This window comes from Cryptomeria japonica, chromosome 7 (assembly GCF_030272615.1).
Source record: "Cryptomeria japonica chromosome 7, Sugi_1.0, whole genome shotgun sequence".
Lineage (NCBI taxonomy): Eukaryota > Viridiplantae > Streptophyta > Pinopsida > Cupressales > Cupressaceae > Cryptomeria > Cryptomeria japonica.
The window spans coordinates 386,619,345-386,635,090 of record NC_081411.1 but is presented as its reverse complement, the minus strand read 5'-3'; the positions used below and the strand labels follow the sequence as shown (position 1 = coordinate 386,635,090).

The 15,746-nt window shown below is 40.3% G+C and overlaps 1 protein-coding gene across 1 annotated transcript in view; it reads right to left on the bottom strand.

Annotated features, from left to right (window-relative positions):
• LOC131067121 (uncharacterized) overlaps positions 1 to 15,746 on the bottom strand; it is a 159,811-nt gene that overhangs the window by 120,325 nt on the left and 23,740 nt on the right. Inside the window, exon 7 of the mRNA XM_058002052.2 lies at positions 12,082 to 12,149. Coding sequence (XP_057858035.2) covers positions 12,082 to 12,149 — 68 coding nt within the window. The remainder of the gene's footprint in view (positions 1 to 12,081; positions 12,150 to 15,746) is intronic.

Sequence of the window (15,746 nt, the reverse complement as noted above, 5' to 3'; positions counted from 1 at the left end):
AGTTCACCTATGTCAGGACGCAGGGCTTCTCCTTCCAGTCTTACAAATTGCCCAGATATCCATCAAATAAGCTTATATTGCTCGAGCTCATGAGGCAGTTGACTGCCTACGATCAGCTGCAGAAGAAGAAGAAGAAGAAGCAATCTATTGAATTTCCGATTGTCTTGGGAGATTTCATGGAGATATGCCCAGGATTGGAGGCCGCTGAAAGTGCAGCAGGCGAATTGGCGTTCTATCGCCTACCATTTTACACTTCCAGGGCCCAATATGATCCTTACAGCCAAATTAGGAAGGTTGCCAGTGTCAAATTCATACATAGATTTCACTTGGAGGATTACTGGGTAGGTGTCGAGGATGATTTTGAGGTCCGGAGAAGAATGCACTCCAGACTGCCCCTCGACACCATCAGAATAAGTGAGATTCATCAGGTACCAGACCAAGTGAAGGAAGACTCAGATTTGATGCAACCTGAATTCGAGAGGATAAAGGATCAACCTATCCTATTGCCAGATTGGTCGGAGCCTGAGGTAGATGATTTGAACATTTTGGCTAGGCCAGTGCTAAAATTCACTAAGCACTAGATTGACAGGCAGACAAGAAAGTTGGTGGAAAACCATGTCCATCTGATGGGAAATCTGGATTCTCACAGCGAGGCAACTAAAGGCTCTTCACAAGGTCAGGCAAGAAGAGAGGCCCGAGTGGACAAAGGAAAAAGTGTCCCAAAGAGGCCAAGGGTAACAAAGACAAATGATACCCAACAGGAAATCCCGCACGAGGTTCAGCAGGAGGAGCCTCCACAAAAGAGAACGAGGACAAGAAGGGAACATTCACCAGTCAGCTCCGCAAGCGTACAAGAAGTAGAAATGTTCCCACATCCCACAGGCCCACTTCCAGGGAACGTTCTAGCACTTGATATACTTAGCATCAACGCTTCACAAGCCCGTCATCAGCCAAGAAGTCAGAGACAAGAAGTTTCCCTGCACCTGGAAGAAGTTCACCAGGATAATTTCGTAGAGACTATCCTTGGCGAAATGGAAGAGGAATCTCAAGAAAGGGAGCATGCAAAGGATTACAGCCATTCCATTCCCGCGCTAGATTGGTTGGTAGGCAGATTGGGAAATGAAGCAAAAGGAGGGACCAATCCTACTCAGGAATTAGAAGAATTATTGAAAAGGATGGATCAGCCACCGGAAAGAAAAGCCCCTCGGAAGTTTTCCAAGGTAGTCAGGGAAGAATCTGGAGCCCGGACCTTGCACATTGCTGAACCTGCGATGGATAAGGATAGGAGTGAGATTAGGCAGGAAGATTACGTCATCAGATAGGTAGATCTTGGCCATGCTTCCACTGGTCAAGTGATGGGAGATTTCGACGATTCTTCCTTTGCCATGAAGGAGAAATTGCTGAAGTCAAAGGCAAAATGCAAGCGGCTGAAGAAGGAAAACGGACTTCTATGCGAGTACGTCAGGAGTTTCAAGAAACCCCTCAAGGAAGCGGGTCCTTCATCCACTCCCCCTCCCTTCCTTCCCAAGGAAGTAATTGATGATGCAGAACTTACCAAGGCAATGGCACAGAATTCTTGAGAATGGGTAGAAGATGTTTATGATAAGGCAGGGAAATTTGTAGAAGATCTAGCTCAACTCCATTCGAGGTTCGTGGCCCTCCTAAGTAGGTTGGAAACGGCGGAAGGACTATGGGAAGATGTTGATGTCTACCAAGACTTAACCATTTCCTGACTCAGGGCCCTGACAAGGACTCCAAGGCAAACACTGGCAAACGAGAAAGTAATCCAAGAGAATGAAGCCTATGACTTTCCCCGATGGTTTTACGCCATCTGTTCAAGGAAGAACACACTTGATAAATTCAGCATTGATTCCGTCACCTTGAAGGAGTCTATCAAAGGGATACAGGAAGAAATCCTCAATGCCATGGAAGCTTTATTTTCAAGGAAACTCAGCGACAGAGGAATAACAGTGAATTCCTTGAAATCCCAGTTGCATGATTTCTTCTTCGTCGGTTCGTTTCCTAAGGAACACTTTGCAAACGTTTCTTCATTCTCCGGTATGATGAAAAAAACACAGGAAGCTATGGGAGAGTGGGAAAGTTTATTTTCCAGAAGCAAAGAAGAGATTGCCTTGATGGAATTCAACATCGAGAATGTGCCAAGTGTCTCCATCAGAGAACTAGAGGCCGTCGTCGGTAGGTTCATCGCATATGCCATTAATGAACGAGATAATGGTTGTCCATTTTTGGACGAAAGTCTTTTGACTGAATAGTGATGGCGTATTTATGGCTGAAGGAACATTGACTAAGGCGTGGGACTGGTCAACGCATGCCACCACAGGATAAGGAATCTTCTTGCATGTCGTCCTCTCATTATGGTTTTATGACGGATTCTTCTTGCATGTCGTCATCGCTTGGAGAGTGGTAGGCATTTATGACGACGTCAGTTATATTCCGGGCATGATCATCACCATGGGCGCTATTTTGGGCCCTTTTAAATTTATTGTAAGCGGACGTAATGGGTTATTTAATGCAGATTCCCACCTTGTTGCACCTTGAGTGGGGAATCTTTAGGGCAAACCCTAATTAGGGTTTTGCATGTAATCATGGCTTGAGGCCTATATAAGGGGGTGACCCCCTCATTTGTAAGGAGGAGAGACTATCGTCAGAGATTGTTGCTAAGAATTTTTGAAGCAAACACTTAATACATTGTTCAATTGTTGGTGTGTTCTCGTGTTGTTTCGAACTCGCATGGTCTCGTTCTCTTCATAGATTAGATTTGTTTTCATGCTATTAGATGAACTAGATTTGATAGGATCGCTTGTTGCCAAATTCGTGCTCATACTTTTGGTGTGCAGTTGATTGTTGCATACCGTGCAAAGTTAGTCTGAGCCTCGTTATATGTGTATGTTCAACTTCGATTGTTAGAAGAGATTGTTCTATCTGATGGTTTCTTTTGACAATTTGAAAATCTTTAGCACTCCCCCTGAAGATTGCACCGCCTTCGTGTAGTTGTGCGTTGTTGGCAAAGCGAAGCTTGGTTGGATTTTGCACAAGTTATCCCGTCTCCTTGTTCCTAGCATTAGATTACCTTTAGTTTAGTTTCCCTCTACCCTATCCCTATTTACTTTCTGCATATTCCAAGGTCCAAAAATCTAAAACTTAGAGCTTCATTGCAAATCATCCGTGTCAATAAATTCTCGAGCTTGCATAAATTTCTTCAACATACGTAAGGCCCCTTGGATTACCAGCAATCACATCAGCCAACTGAGTCACACCCGTAGCATAAAGGAACCTTGGAGTCGATTGTCTGATTCTCCTACAATATCAGCATGCAATCGTGCTTTGATCAAGCGAGAATGAAGTGACCATTGGGCAACTTTATTCTGTGTTAGACGCGGTCATAAAAAACACGTCAACACTACCCAGGTAGAATGTCAAACTGGAAAAATAATACGAGCAGCCAGCAACTTTTTAACTTCTTGATAGATCAAAGGCTCTAGGAGGGCGTTTACTAGTCACTACCTCTGCCTAAAAGATTTTGAGTCTGGCCTTAGTGGTATAGTATGCGTTATTACTGAAGTATCATAAGTTTTGAGGTCTTCATACCCCCAAGCAATGATATCTGGCAATTCCTTCATATTCTTGAGGATTCCATCCCTTTCCTAAGATGTGCACACCTTCCCAATCAGCACATTCTTCTGATTTTATTTAGTGCCAATGTTGATCTTGTCACAGACACCTCCTTCGGAATTACCTTCCTTACGAGACTTGAGCTGGTCCCAGTCGAAGATCCTTTCCAGTTGCACCATGCCCCTAGGAATAGTGTTTGTTTTGAGATTCAAGACCCCTTAGATGTCGATCTCAACTTCCTGAGGTTCTTCGTCATCAATAATTTGTGTTGCGAAGATGTTTGAGCTGGTGATGAAGTCGATGATGTGCCTATCGTCATCGAACACCTGGGAATTAGTGACATTGTCCGAAATAGATGGGACTGATGTTAACTAAACCATGAATTTCTTTAAACTCTGCATAGACAGGGGTTCTAATGAGCTTGCAGCTTGTGCCAATGAATCTGCAACCTGCTTTGTGATCGGAGAATGGCTTTGATGTTGAAAGCATCAAAACTTTCCATTATATCCCACACATGGTTGCGCCAAACATTGAGTCTTTTATCGTGACATGTGTACTGCTTCCTAACTTGTCTGACTCCTACCTCTGAATCCCCAAAACAATGTAGTATCTGGGCTCCCTTTTTAATGGCTAATAACAAGCCATGAACCAAAGATTCATATTTTGCTATGTTATTAGTGCAATGAAATTGCAGTCTGTATGCAGCCAAATAAGTTTCACCAGTAGGGCTTATTAATTCTATTCCTGCCCCAGCTCCTCGCTTGGATTTAGAACCATCGAACCTCAATGTCCAAGTCTGATTTAAGTCAGTCACCCTACCGATTAGAATCTCCGGGCTCGGCATCCCATTCTTTTCTTGCTTAGGGACCTCCTTTTTAGGAACTACGGACGAAGCAGTATCTTCTTGGCTAAGTGTATGGGCCTCTAATACCTCCGGGTGTTTCTTGCATACCTAGTTTAGTGCTGCCCTACATAATGAACACGTTATTTCAGAATGGGCGGCATTGTGGACTCTGCACCAGTTGGGTAGAAGCAAGTCCTCAATGAGAATTTTGCAGTTTAAGTGTTGTATTTGTTTTGTGCATTTGCAGAAAAAGTCCCTGAAACTACTGAACATCTCGTTTTCCTCTGATGATGGCATCACATCATCATGATCTTCTACAATTCCTTCCAGATTCAAAACTGGATTCGAGCATTGCACCAACAAAACTTCATTTGTTGACCATATGTCAGCCCTGTAAGTTTCCAGATCAAACTCCAGAAACAAAGTCTCATTGGTCTGGTTGTACTCAGTAATCATCAGTTTCAGCCTGGGTTCTGACTCAATTCGGATTTGATTTGCTACTCCTGTCCATGGCAGCCACATATGGGTAAAGCTTGAATGCAGCCAGCCGTTAAGGACGCGGGTCCAGTCTCGGCTGAGCAACATACCATATGCTCCTGGAATATCCACTACCTGGATATCAATGTACATCTAGATGCGCGGATCTGCCGTTAGCTGCATATGGATGTTGTTTAACTCACCCACCACATTTACCTCAGATTTATCTAATTGGGTCACTTTCCGAGTAGTCTTGGTGGGGGTTAGGCCTAAAGCAGTGCACACAGACAAGGGCATAACATTAGCTGAAGTTCCTGAATCTATGAGACAATTGTGCAGATTCTTGCCAAAGATTCTAAGCGAGGGTTCCAGCTTTTCCGTGAACAAATTGATGGTGGGTTCTAGTGGGAGTGTATCATTGTTCCTTATTGAAATATCCTGAGCTCTTCCCCGTGCATGCACTCCAAAACCAGTTTCCATGGGTTGATCAACTGAGAATTCTAGTTGTGCAACGTAATTCACTGTTGCACCCCTAGCATTTGTCAGTCCTCTTTCTCTTACCTCGTTATTGACCTTCTGAGGTTGTTCTAGTGGCGCTCTTTGTCTCGAGTTCTCATCGGTTCCTTTGGATTGAACAAGCGATGGCTCCCTAAGGCTGCCCAAGACCGTATCCCTGACCTCAGAAACCTTCATTAGTTCAGCAAGGGACAAACAGATTTTGACCTTCCTGAATTCATCTGCCACCAACTTGCCTAGCCTGATAACTTCTGCATTACTAGACGGTCGCTCTATTTGGGCCTTGTTCTGCGGCAGCAATTGGTTGATTCAGAAAAATAGGTGCTTTTGGGGAAGCATGCGCCTTTTGCGGCTGACCTTGGTTGCATACTGCTGCGGCGCCTTGGGATAACTTGGGTTATTATTAGCGTTCTGGTCTGAGGGAACTTGAATATCCTTTGGAGGCGTGGAAGTAGTATACGGGCCACTATTGCTGTTCTGATTGTTATTGTTATAATACCCCCGCCTGCCATGTTAGTACTGCTGAAAAGCATTTACATCTGCGGGCTGGTTTGGATCTGCCACTTCATTTTCGTCCTGATTAGGGAAGAAGGGTGGAATATAGGTTTCCAAAACAAGGGTTGTATCATACCTTGGCAATAGAACTATCTCAAATCCGGTGGGAGGAAGCGTTGGTTGGGATACTGTGTTTTCAACCTCCCGCTGGAATATGTTAGCTGCCACCTGAAATTCATCACACTGCAGCTCTGAGTGTTAGTTGGTATTATGTAACCTGCACCAATTGCATAGGGCTGCCTCTGCCAAAAATAACTTGTTTGCTGACCTGCTTTCTGGTGCTGGTGGGTTATCTAGTGGAGTAGGGACTCCACCATTGTTAGGACGAGTATTCCATGTTCTAGTAGGCCTCTGATAACCTTGGTTTTGATATTGATTCTGGTGTTGGCCTTGATGTTGATTCCTCTGGTTACTCTGCAATTGATTATTCTAGTTTCGCAGATAAGTAACCTTAGAGGAAAGCTTCTTCATTTGATCAGTCAACTCCCGCATCTCATCTTTTTCCTCCTGCGTTCTTGAAGATACTGCAGTATTTTGCAGATATACGGGTTGCTTAGGCGGGATTTGAGATATAGGTGGCCCAGGATGGAGCACCAACTGATTCGTAGGTTGCGGGGACTGATATGCCAATTGCAGGATTGGGTTCATGATAGGCGTTTGGTGAGCCAAGGCCTGACTGATCTCTTGAATTTGATTGGGCATCGCGGGGGGTCCCAATTACAGCAATGGTCCCGCAATATTTTGGCCTAAACCCTTACTGATTTCCATGGCCTTAGCGTATGCCTCCGTTAATGTAGTTGGTGCGGGTTGAGACTATCGGACAAACATTATTGTTAGATAATCCAGAGCTGAATAATAAATCTCCCTTGCCGAAGCATCACTCATCACATACGAATCTTGCAACCGGGTAAAGACCTTATGAAATCTGTTATTGAAGGAACTAATTGGTTCATGACCCTGTCTCTTCACTTCCACGAACTGTTTGTATAGCTTGGTGGGAGTTGTGGGAATACCATATTTTCCTGTAAAAGTTGTCTTTAGCTTTTCCCAGGAATCAATACACGATACTGGCAAGTGGATAAACCAGTAAAATGCGTCTTCCCCTAAAGACTAAGGGAAAGTCTACATGCAACGTCTGCATACTCAATCCATCTGTTACGCAATGCATCTTCAAATATTTTGATTTTGTCTTTGAAATGTTCGGGAACATTTATTCGGGTGGGGGCTAGATGTTGTGACATTTTCACACATCGCCTCGTTGCAAATAGGGGCCCCCTACTTTTTAGGCCCTTACTGTCTTTTGGCTTTGTTTTTTGTGTCTTTTCGCAGCAATCTCGTCAGTCTCCCCGCTTTGCAGGTGTTCAAGGGTCATTTTGGATTTAGTCTGCTATTCATTTGAGCAAGTTTGATGAAGTTTAGGGCCTGTTTTGTCCTTTTTAGGGTTTATGCCTTTTGTCTTAGATTTTAGGGGTTTTGTCTTGGAAAAACTGAACATACGACTGAAATCAGGACCCTTCAAGGAACCTCCCAGTAAAATTTGAGCCACAACGGAGCAACTTTCTATTTTTAGAAAGTTCCTATTTTTTAGGGATTTTACTGAGTCCCGGAATGTCGCCATTTTGCCAAAAATCAAACTTACTATTTTTAGTAATTTTTATTTTTAGTAAGTTTCTATTTATAGTAGGTCATTCATGTACCCTGTCTAGGGGTCTATCCCTAACACTTTGAAGGCTTCTATTTTTGGAAAGTCAGTGCTGACAGGATCATTCGGGCAAGGCGACAAAGATCAGACATTTGCAGATATTTCTAATTCCGGAAAGTCAGAAAGCAGACAGAGAAAGCCAAAAAATGGTTAAGTGCTGGAAGCCCATGCCTGAAATAGAAAGCTCAGAAATTCACCCAAGTCCACGAAGACACCTTAAAATCACAAGGAGATCAAAATGTTCTAAGTCTGGAAGATTGAATGATGAATCCAGTGAATCCATGCCAGAGTGAAAATTTCGCCCAGGTATGTAGTTGAGCGCTAAACAGGAGAGGTCATGGATAGCATGGAAATTCCAAGAAATCCATGACCAAGGCAAAATCACGCCCAAGGAAGTAATTGGGCTCTAAATTGAAGGGACCAAGGAAGGATGGACAAGAAGTGAAATTCCTTCCACAGGAAGAAATAGCGCCATAGAATTGGATTGGGTGCTAAAGTTGGTATGTCATGGAAAGATCAAAAACTCGTGAAATTCCTCCATCAGGTCAATTTTCTGCCCCAGGCCAAAGATAGGCGCCAAAATGGAGAGCCCGTGGAGGATTCACAAATCTATTGAATCCTCCACCAATGAAGAATGCCGCCTTGCTACCCATGAAGGCGCCAAAGTTGATGCATCCTGGAATTCACCCTGGACCCTGTGAATCCTTAGCCAAGGAAAAAATCCGCCCTAAGAAGATGGAGGTCGCTAAATTGAACATTCCATGGAGAATGATGAATAGTGATGAATTCCTTCACCCATGCAAAATTCCACCCTAGCCTTACATAGGGCGCTAAAAGAGGGTATGAATGGAGAGATGGAAAAAGTGTGAATTCCATGCCTAGTAGAGAATAGCGCCCAACGGTGAGGAAGGGCGCCAAAGTTGGGTTGCCAAGGATAACGAAAAAAGATATGAATTCCTTGCCTTGGTGGAAATGGCGCCCAGTGATGAGGTAGGGCGCCAGATGGAGGTAATGAAGGAAGATTGAAACATGATAAAATTCCTCCCTCATGAAGAAATAGCGCCCAAAGGTGATGAGAAGCGCCAAAATGTAATATGCATGGACGGATAGAAATACTGTGAATTCCATCACTTGGTCAAAATTCTACCCTACTCCTCAGGAGGGCACTAAAATGGTCTTCTCATGGACAGTGCACTAGATGATGATTTCCTTCCTCAGGTGAAAATTCCGCCCTACTCTCCAGCTGGGCACCAAAACCAAGGAGGCATGGAGGATTCACAAAATTCACTGAATCCTCCACCAAGTCAAAATTCCGCCCAAGATGAAGGAGAGTCGCCAGAATGAAAGAGGCATGGAGGATTCACTGAATCCTACACCAAGTCAAAATTCCGCCCAAGATGAAGGACAAATGCCAGAATGAATAAGTCACGGAGAATTCACAAAATTGATGAAATTCCCTCTCCAGTGAAAATTCACGCCTAGGATTGAAAATTCAGAAATTCTTCTAAGGCATGAAAATCCAAGGGTCAAGGAAAAATGATAAGCAAGAATCCCCTCGAGAAATTTTTTGAAATTTCCATTTTTAGACACCAAATCTTATCAGAATCCGAAAATTTTTACAGATTTGGACTCATGGAGAATTCTCTTCCTCCTAGACTTGAAACCCTAATTTGTGCAAAATTCCTAAAAAATAGGAGGTGGTGAAAATTGATGGAAATCCTTCTCCAAGCAAGGAAAGTTGAGACTCCAAGAAAATTCTTCCTGAGTCAAATTTTCTCTCTCCAACAATTCCAGATGTGCAAGAGTGGATATACGACAGCGGGGTCCACTTGCATGGCAAGGATCTATTGAACATGTGGCAGTAGAGTGGCGCATTCCTTACCGGAATATTTGACCAAATGGCGACCTGGTCAGTGCATATTGAATTTATGGCAAATTCCTTTTGCATGCAGTCATCACGTTCAAGAGATGATGGTCCATTTATGGCATCATGGGCGATTTTTTTGCATGAGGGTACATTCATTTCATAGTGGGCACTTTTTAAATGTAATGGTTAATTAATGCTTTATGGGTGTCATTTTCGGCAGGATTGTAATTAATTGTATATGGGCTTTATGGGGTATTTATTGTTGATTCCCACCTTGTTGCATCTTGAGTGGAGAATCTTTTGGGCAAACCCTAATTAGGGTTTTGCATGTAGCCAGGGCTTGAAGCCTATATAAAGGGGTGACCCCCTCATTTGTAAAAAGAGGGAGCTTTGCATGAAATTATTGCGATAAGTTTTTGAGAAAATAACAGTGAAACAATGTTCTCTGATGGTGTCCACTTAAATTATTTTTTCAAAGCTTGCATGGTTTCACCTTCCTCACTTAGATTAGAAATAGTAAAGCGCTTTGATTTCAACGGAGAATGTAATGGTGTTTGATGAATTTCCATGGTTCATACTTTTTGCATCTTGCTGATTGTAAGTTGCAGTGTAAAGTTAGTCTGAGCCCCCTAAATTTGTGCTAAGTTTGATTGTGGATAATTGTTTGGATTGCGCCGTTTTTGGGTATTCAAATGTACTTTCTCGATTTGAAAATCCTCTAGCATCCCTCGACGATTGCACCAGTTCTTGGGGAGTTGTAGTTGATCTTGGCGAAGCAGAGCTTGGTTTATTTGGAATTTGTCCACCAAAGCACTATTCATTTTTATCACTGCCCATAGGAGTAGATTTAGATCCTTCTAAACCCTTTCCCCTTTACTTTCAGCTCATTTTAGTCCGTTTGAAGCAGAAGCATCATAGAATTGCCATATCCGATGATGGAGTTCCAGCCACAGCAAAGCAGTGAAAGAACAATGCAAACGTAAAGCCCCTTGGATTACCAGCAATCACATCAGCCAACTGAGTCACGTCCGTAGCATAAAGGAACCTTGGAGTCGATTGTTTGAACTTCTGGCAATCTTAGCATGCAATTGCACTTTGATCAAGAGAGAGTGAAGTGACCGTTAGGCAACTTTATTCTGAGTTCCACGTAGTCATAAGAAACACGTCAACACATAATACAAGAGCAATCAGGAAGACCTGCGGTGGAATGGGCATACAAAGGCACTATTTGTTAAGGATAGTTTCTAGCACCCTAACATGGTTATTCCCCATCCTTCGTAGGGTTGAGGATTAGGTTAAGAGATACAGATTGGGGCTTAAATATAATAGTTACCGAATGTATTATGAAAGCTAAATGTTCATTTGTTGCAATAATTGAATCTAAGCATAATAGTTAAGTTGAAATATGTTGATCTTCCTAGTAAGAAGTATCATAAACCTTAGTTAAGAGTAACCATAACGCTAATTTGTTATAATTATAATTCTAGGACAAAAATTGGACGGGGACATTACAGCACAATGTACCCAAAGTCAGAAGAAGCTATTAGGCATGGACCAGCAATAACCATAAAGATAATGATGATTCAGAGGAGTTTTTTTTTTTTAAATTGTATGTCATTAATGTTTCCCTACTCTTTTGATTTGGAAAGATGTCTGACTACTTAGTGACAATCCCTAAGTTTGAGTAGGGATAGATTGTAAACCTTTATGTAGCCTTATAATTAGAATACCATTCTATAACAAATGCTTCCACTGGTAGGACAGAGAGTGCAAGTTAAGCTTAAATCTTATAATTGACCAAAAATCCAGAACTGAAGCAGTACGTAATCTCCATCTATTAGAGAGTACCAAGTTTGCAAATCCTGTCAGTTTAAGGGATATAATGGTTAGTCTAAATACATATCTGGCATAAGAACACACTGATCTTGCTAAGAGGATGGCTAATTCCATGAGACTGTGGTTGTCTCAGTTAATTCTGATCACAACATGACCATGAGATACAAGCCATCTGTAAGGAATATTCTTTATAAAATGTGACCTCAGAACAAGGCATTAAGGATGATTGAGGCATTAATATCCTTGAGAATTAGTCCATTACAGCTCCACCTAAAGTAAATTTTATAATATTGTCCTACCACTTGCACACCTCTCCTTCTGTAATGTGAATGAAGAAATAATTTTGAGACACAAGAACAATGTTTGGTAATTTTCAGACATTAACATAGTTTCTTCCTTTCTTTCCATTTGAGGTTCATGTGAGAAACTCAACGTTAATTATATCAATGGTGATTTCCCCATGTATTTATCAAACCAAGAGATCTATTTGGTCAATTTAAATTATATCCATCCTGTATGAAGTAGAAGTACTGCCTAGATTTCCGTAACACCAAATTTTTATGTCGATGTAATATAAGCAATCAATAATAAGGATGCATTGAACAATGCAGTGAGAGACAAAAGGCAGACATTGTCAAAAGTGTATCATACCTGCAATGACAAATTGCCGTCAGATTTAGACTGCATGAAAATACCTTTCTCTAAGGTACCTGACATTGCTGCAAATCATGAGATACAACATGAGAATGTTCCATTTAGAACAGAAGTGAATAAATCTATAGAAGAATATAAGGCATCAATGCTTTAAAAGTTTTGATTCTTTGAACAAAGTCGTTGCTAAATATAGAACAGCATATGAATGGGAAAGAGAGGAGGAAAACAATGTCAAGGGTTTTAAAGGACACTGACAGGCCTAAATAATTCGTAATAGACAACTCAAAAAAAGAATCTAGCATTCAGAGAACAACTTCCCTAGAAATCATTCCCAAACATATTTTACATAATGAGATAATGACTGAAACAAAAAAGTACTAAATTTTGTCTTCATGTGCGAATGCAATATAAAATCAATGCCGACACCAAAGAAACAAAAGAATTTAGATCTAACCGCAAAAAAGACTTAAAAGAACAAAATTAGTTTTTCTCATTTTATAATATGACATCATGGTCCAAATGGTGATACTGGTAATTATCCCAGATACGCTATTATTTATATACACAGCTCACAAATGTCAGTTAATGTGAAAGCCTAGTTGCTTTTACCAAGTTTGAGCTAGCGGTATAGGGAAATCACTTTCAACAGCTTCATATAGACACAACTTGGGCACCTTATTAACAATAGCATGGTTACCAAACTTACTCCCACAAAAGTAGAGGACATTATGGTTAAGCTAGCTGCAAATTAAAGAATAACATCATAAAAAAGTCATTTTGTTAAGAGAAGGGCAATAGGTCGTCCATTGTTATCTTACACATCCAATATTAATAAGAAACAAGTTTTCAAAATATTATATTTTAAAGGCACAACAAATACTGTCTCAATGTTTACAGCCTCAAGACCACATCCCGATTTTGAAATTCAAACAGCTCTTGATCCTTTTTCAGATTAACAAAGATTTTGTAGCAGAAATGTTTATCTTTTTTACAAGTGTCACTGAAAATTTGTAAAACTCAACAAAAGAAAGATTTGCTAACAGAAATAAACCAGCTGACAAGGCAAGGTACAACCACCTGCAAAATGATAGAAGGTTGAGTGAAAGAGAGACATTCCAATCTACCAGCAGATAAAGGGCAAATTATTTATTCCACTATCATCAAGAAAAGGAAATGTGCAACTCTTTTTATTGATGTTTTATGCTGGGCGGTCATTGAAGTAAATGGCATTTTGCATGGAATCCAATCTAAAAGCAAGTGGAAAGTTTTACTATTTCTGCCATCAGGATTTGGTATTTTGAGATTCAGAGCAACAAATAACAAGGTCTACTATAGATCACCAGTGCCAAATCTTGAAAAGCAAACAATATTCTAAAGTTCACACGACTTAGAATTTTGGATGTATCAATATATACAAAAGGTAACAGAGAAGTGCACTGTAGCTTATACAATCTCAAATACAAAAAGGCAACTAAAATTTAAAAAGCCATAATTCCCAGTTGGTAGTAGGTTACAACAGATGTTGTAGTTAGTGGCCATATGGTTAAAGTACAATAACCAAAAACATGATAGCGTGAACATGCAACATTGCTGGATGGGTGGTTAAACCACCATAAAGACAAATGTGATAACTATAAACATGCAAACATGAACTTAAAGTGAGGATTATAGTAGAGTGTATACGGCAGCCTACCTTGTTATTATACAAATATTTATTTGCTGCAGTTGTAATGTCCCCTTTTTGGGATGATATGGTTCATCATTAGATTAGCCTATTATTAGCCTTCGTAGGCTAAGACTGACGGTTAGAGGGTCCCAGTTGGCAGTGCAGGAGGCTTATTCCCATTCTGGAGATCAGAAGTGTTCAAGATTGCTCTTCGTTTGGCTCAGTTTCACACACTTACTATTTATAGTAAGGCAGTGGTTGATTAAGGACCCTTTCTATTTTTAGTAAGGCATCCAAATGAATAGTGGACGCAGTGGGCTACCCTATGGTGTTTGCAGAATTGAGAAATAATGGTTATTATTGGAGTTATGATATTCTAATTATTATTAAAGTTATACTTCACTAATAATTAATTATAAGTGAATAATTATTATTAATATTCGGACTTTATAATATATGGGACATTTAATGAAATAAAGTCAAATAATAATACAAAAGTTATATCTTAATGTTATCTTTGCACTTTATAACTCAAAGGTCCATCATCATTAAAAGGGGGCCATGTTATTTAATTATTTAGGCACTTAAACCAAGGAGGATATTAATTGTTAATAAAGTGCAAACTTGGTAATGTTATTAAATGATTTAAAAGGCGCTTTTTAGAGGGAAATCGACCCTTTCATGAGAAATATATGGAGAGCCAAGAGAAGATCAAATTCATTATGATTGAGCATTTGTTATCACTTTTTCTTGAGCGGTGGGAAGAAATCAAGGGTTTCCAGCACTTTCAGCCATTGGAGAACGTCAACTCTTCAGTGTTTGTGCAATTTTGAGGCTGTGAGATACCAGATGAGATTATTGCCTATTTGTGGGCTTCATCCAGGAGTCCAATTTGTGCTAATAGGTGGACGATTTCATCTAGGGTTTTAAGGATTGGGAGGTATATCTACAGCAGACCTGAAGATTCATATTGGCTGCCATTGTACAACAGGAAATCAAGCATTAAATTTGCAGATTATATACAGCTACAACAGGGACATGTTTATTCATATTCTTCATTGTGGAGGCATCTTCATTGCTGCTAGGTCTCCCTTGGCATCATCAATTTATAACAGCATATTACTCCAGGTTCATTACTTGCATTTTAATTTGTCTGAAGGAAAAAATCTGATCACTGCTATCAATAGCGCTGTAGGTGCACATTTTATATCAGTCATTGGAACGACCTTTGATTGTAAGCCAAGAGACTTGGCATCACATTTAGATCAGTTGTATATCAGCATTATACTTGCTTTAGCATATAAATGAAGGAGATAAAGGGTTGCATGCCATTTGTTTGTCAAAATTCTTAATTGCTGTAAGTGACTAATTGGCATAAAGATTTGCATTTGGGAATTGAAAGATGCATGCTAAGTGTTTGCATTAATACCTAGTTGCTGTAGGTGCATATTGGTTATCCTAGGATGCATGGAAAGTGTTTGACAATATGTCAACTCGCTGTACAAGTTGATTTCAGTCACTTATATGTATAAGAAAGGTCAAAAACAGTTACTATATCATTTTTATTATATTATCAACCAATCATGTATCATCAGAAGCATTCAAAACATCATTTGCAAGCATTTCAATCACATTTCACATCATTCCAAGCAAGCATAAACAAACTGAAACACAAATCCAGCAAGCATAGAGGTTGTATTCAACGTGTTTGATGATATTCTTTGAGCCTCTAATCAGCAATTTGAGGTCAGAACTAGCAAGGGATACTACAGCAGCATCTAAAAAATATCATTCTCTCCAATATTCTCATTCATTAACGTGCATGCATGAACTCTTAGAAACCAACAAGTTGAGACAAATGAACCACATGTCTCAATAATACAAAACTATGATTAAAGAGCTAAAGAGGCAAAACTAGAGAAGTGAAAAGGAAATGAAATTTTCCTTTTCAAACAGATGAATCTTTTATATCACAATAATCATCATATCTATCCAT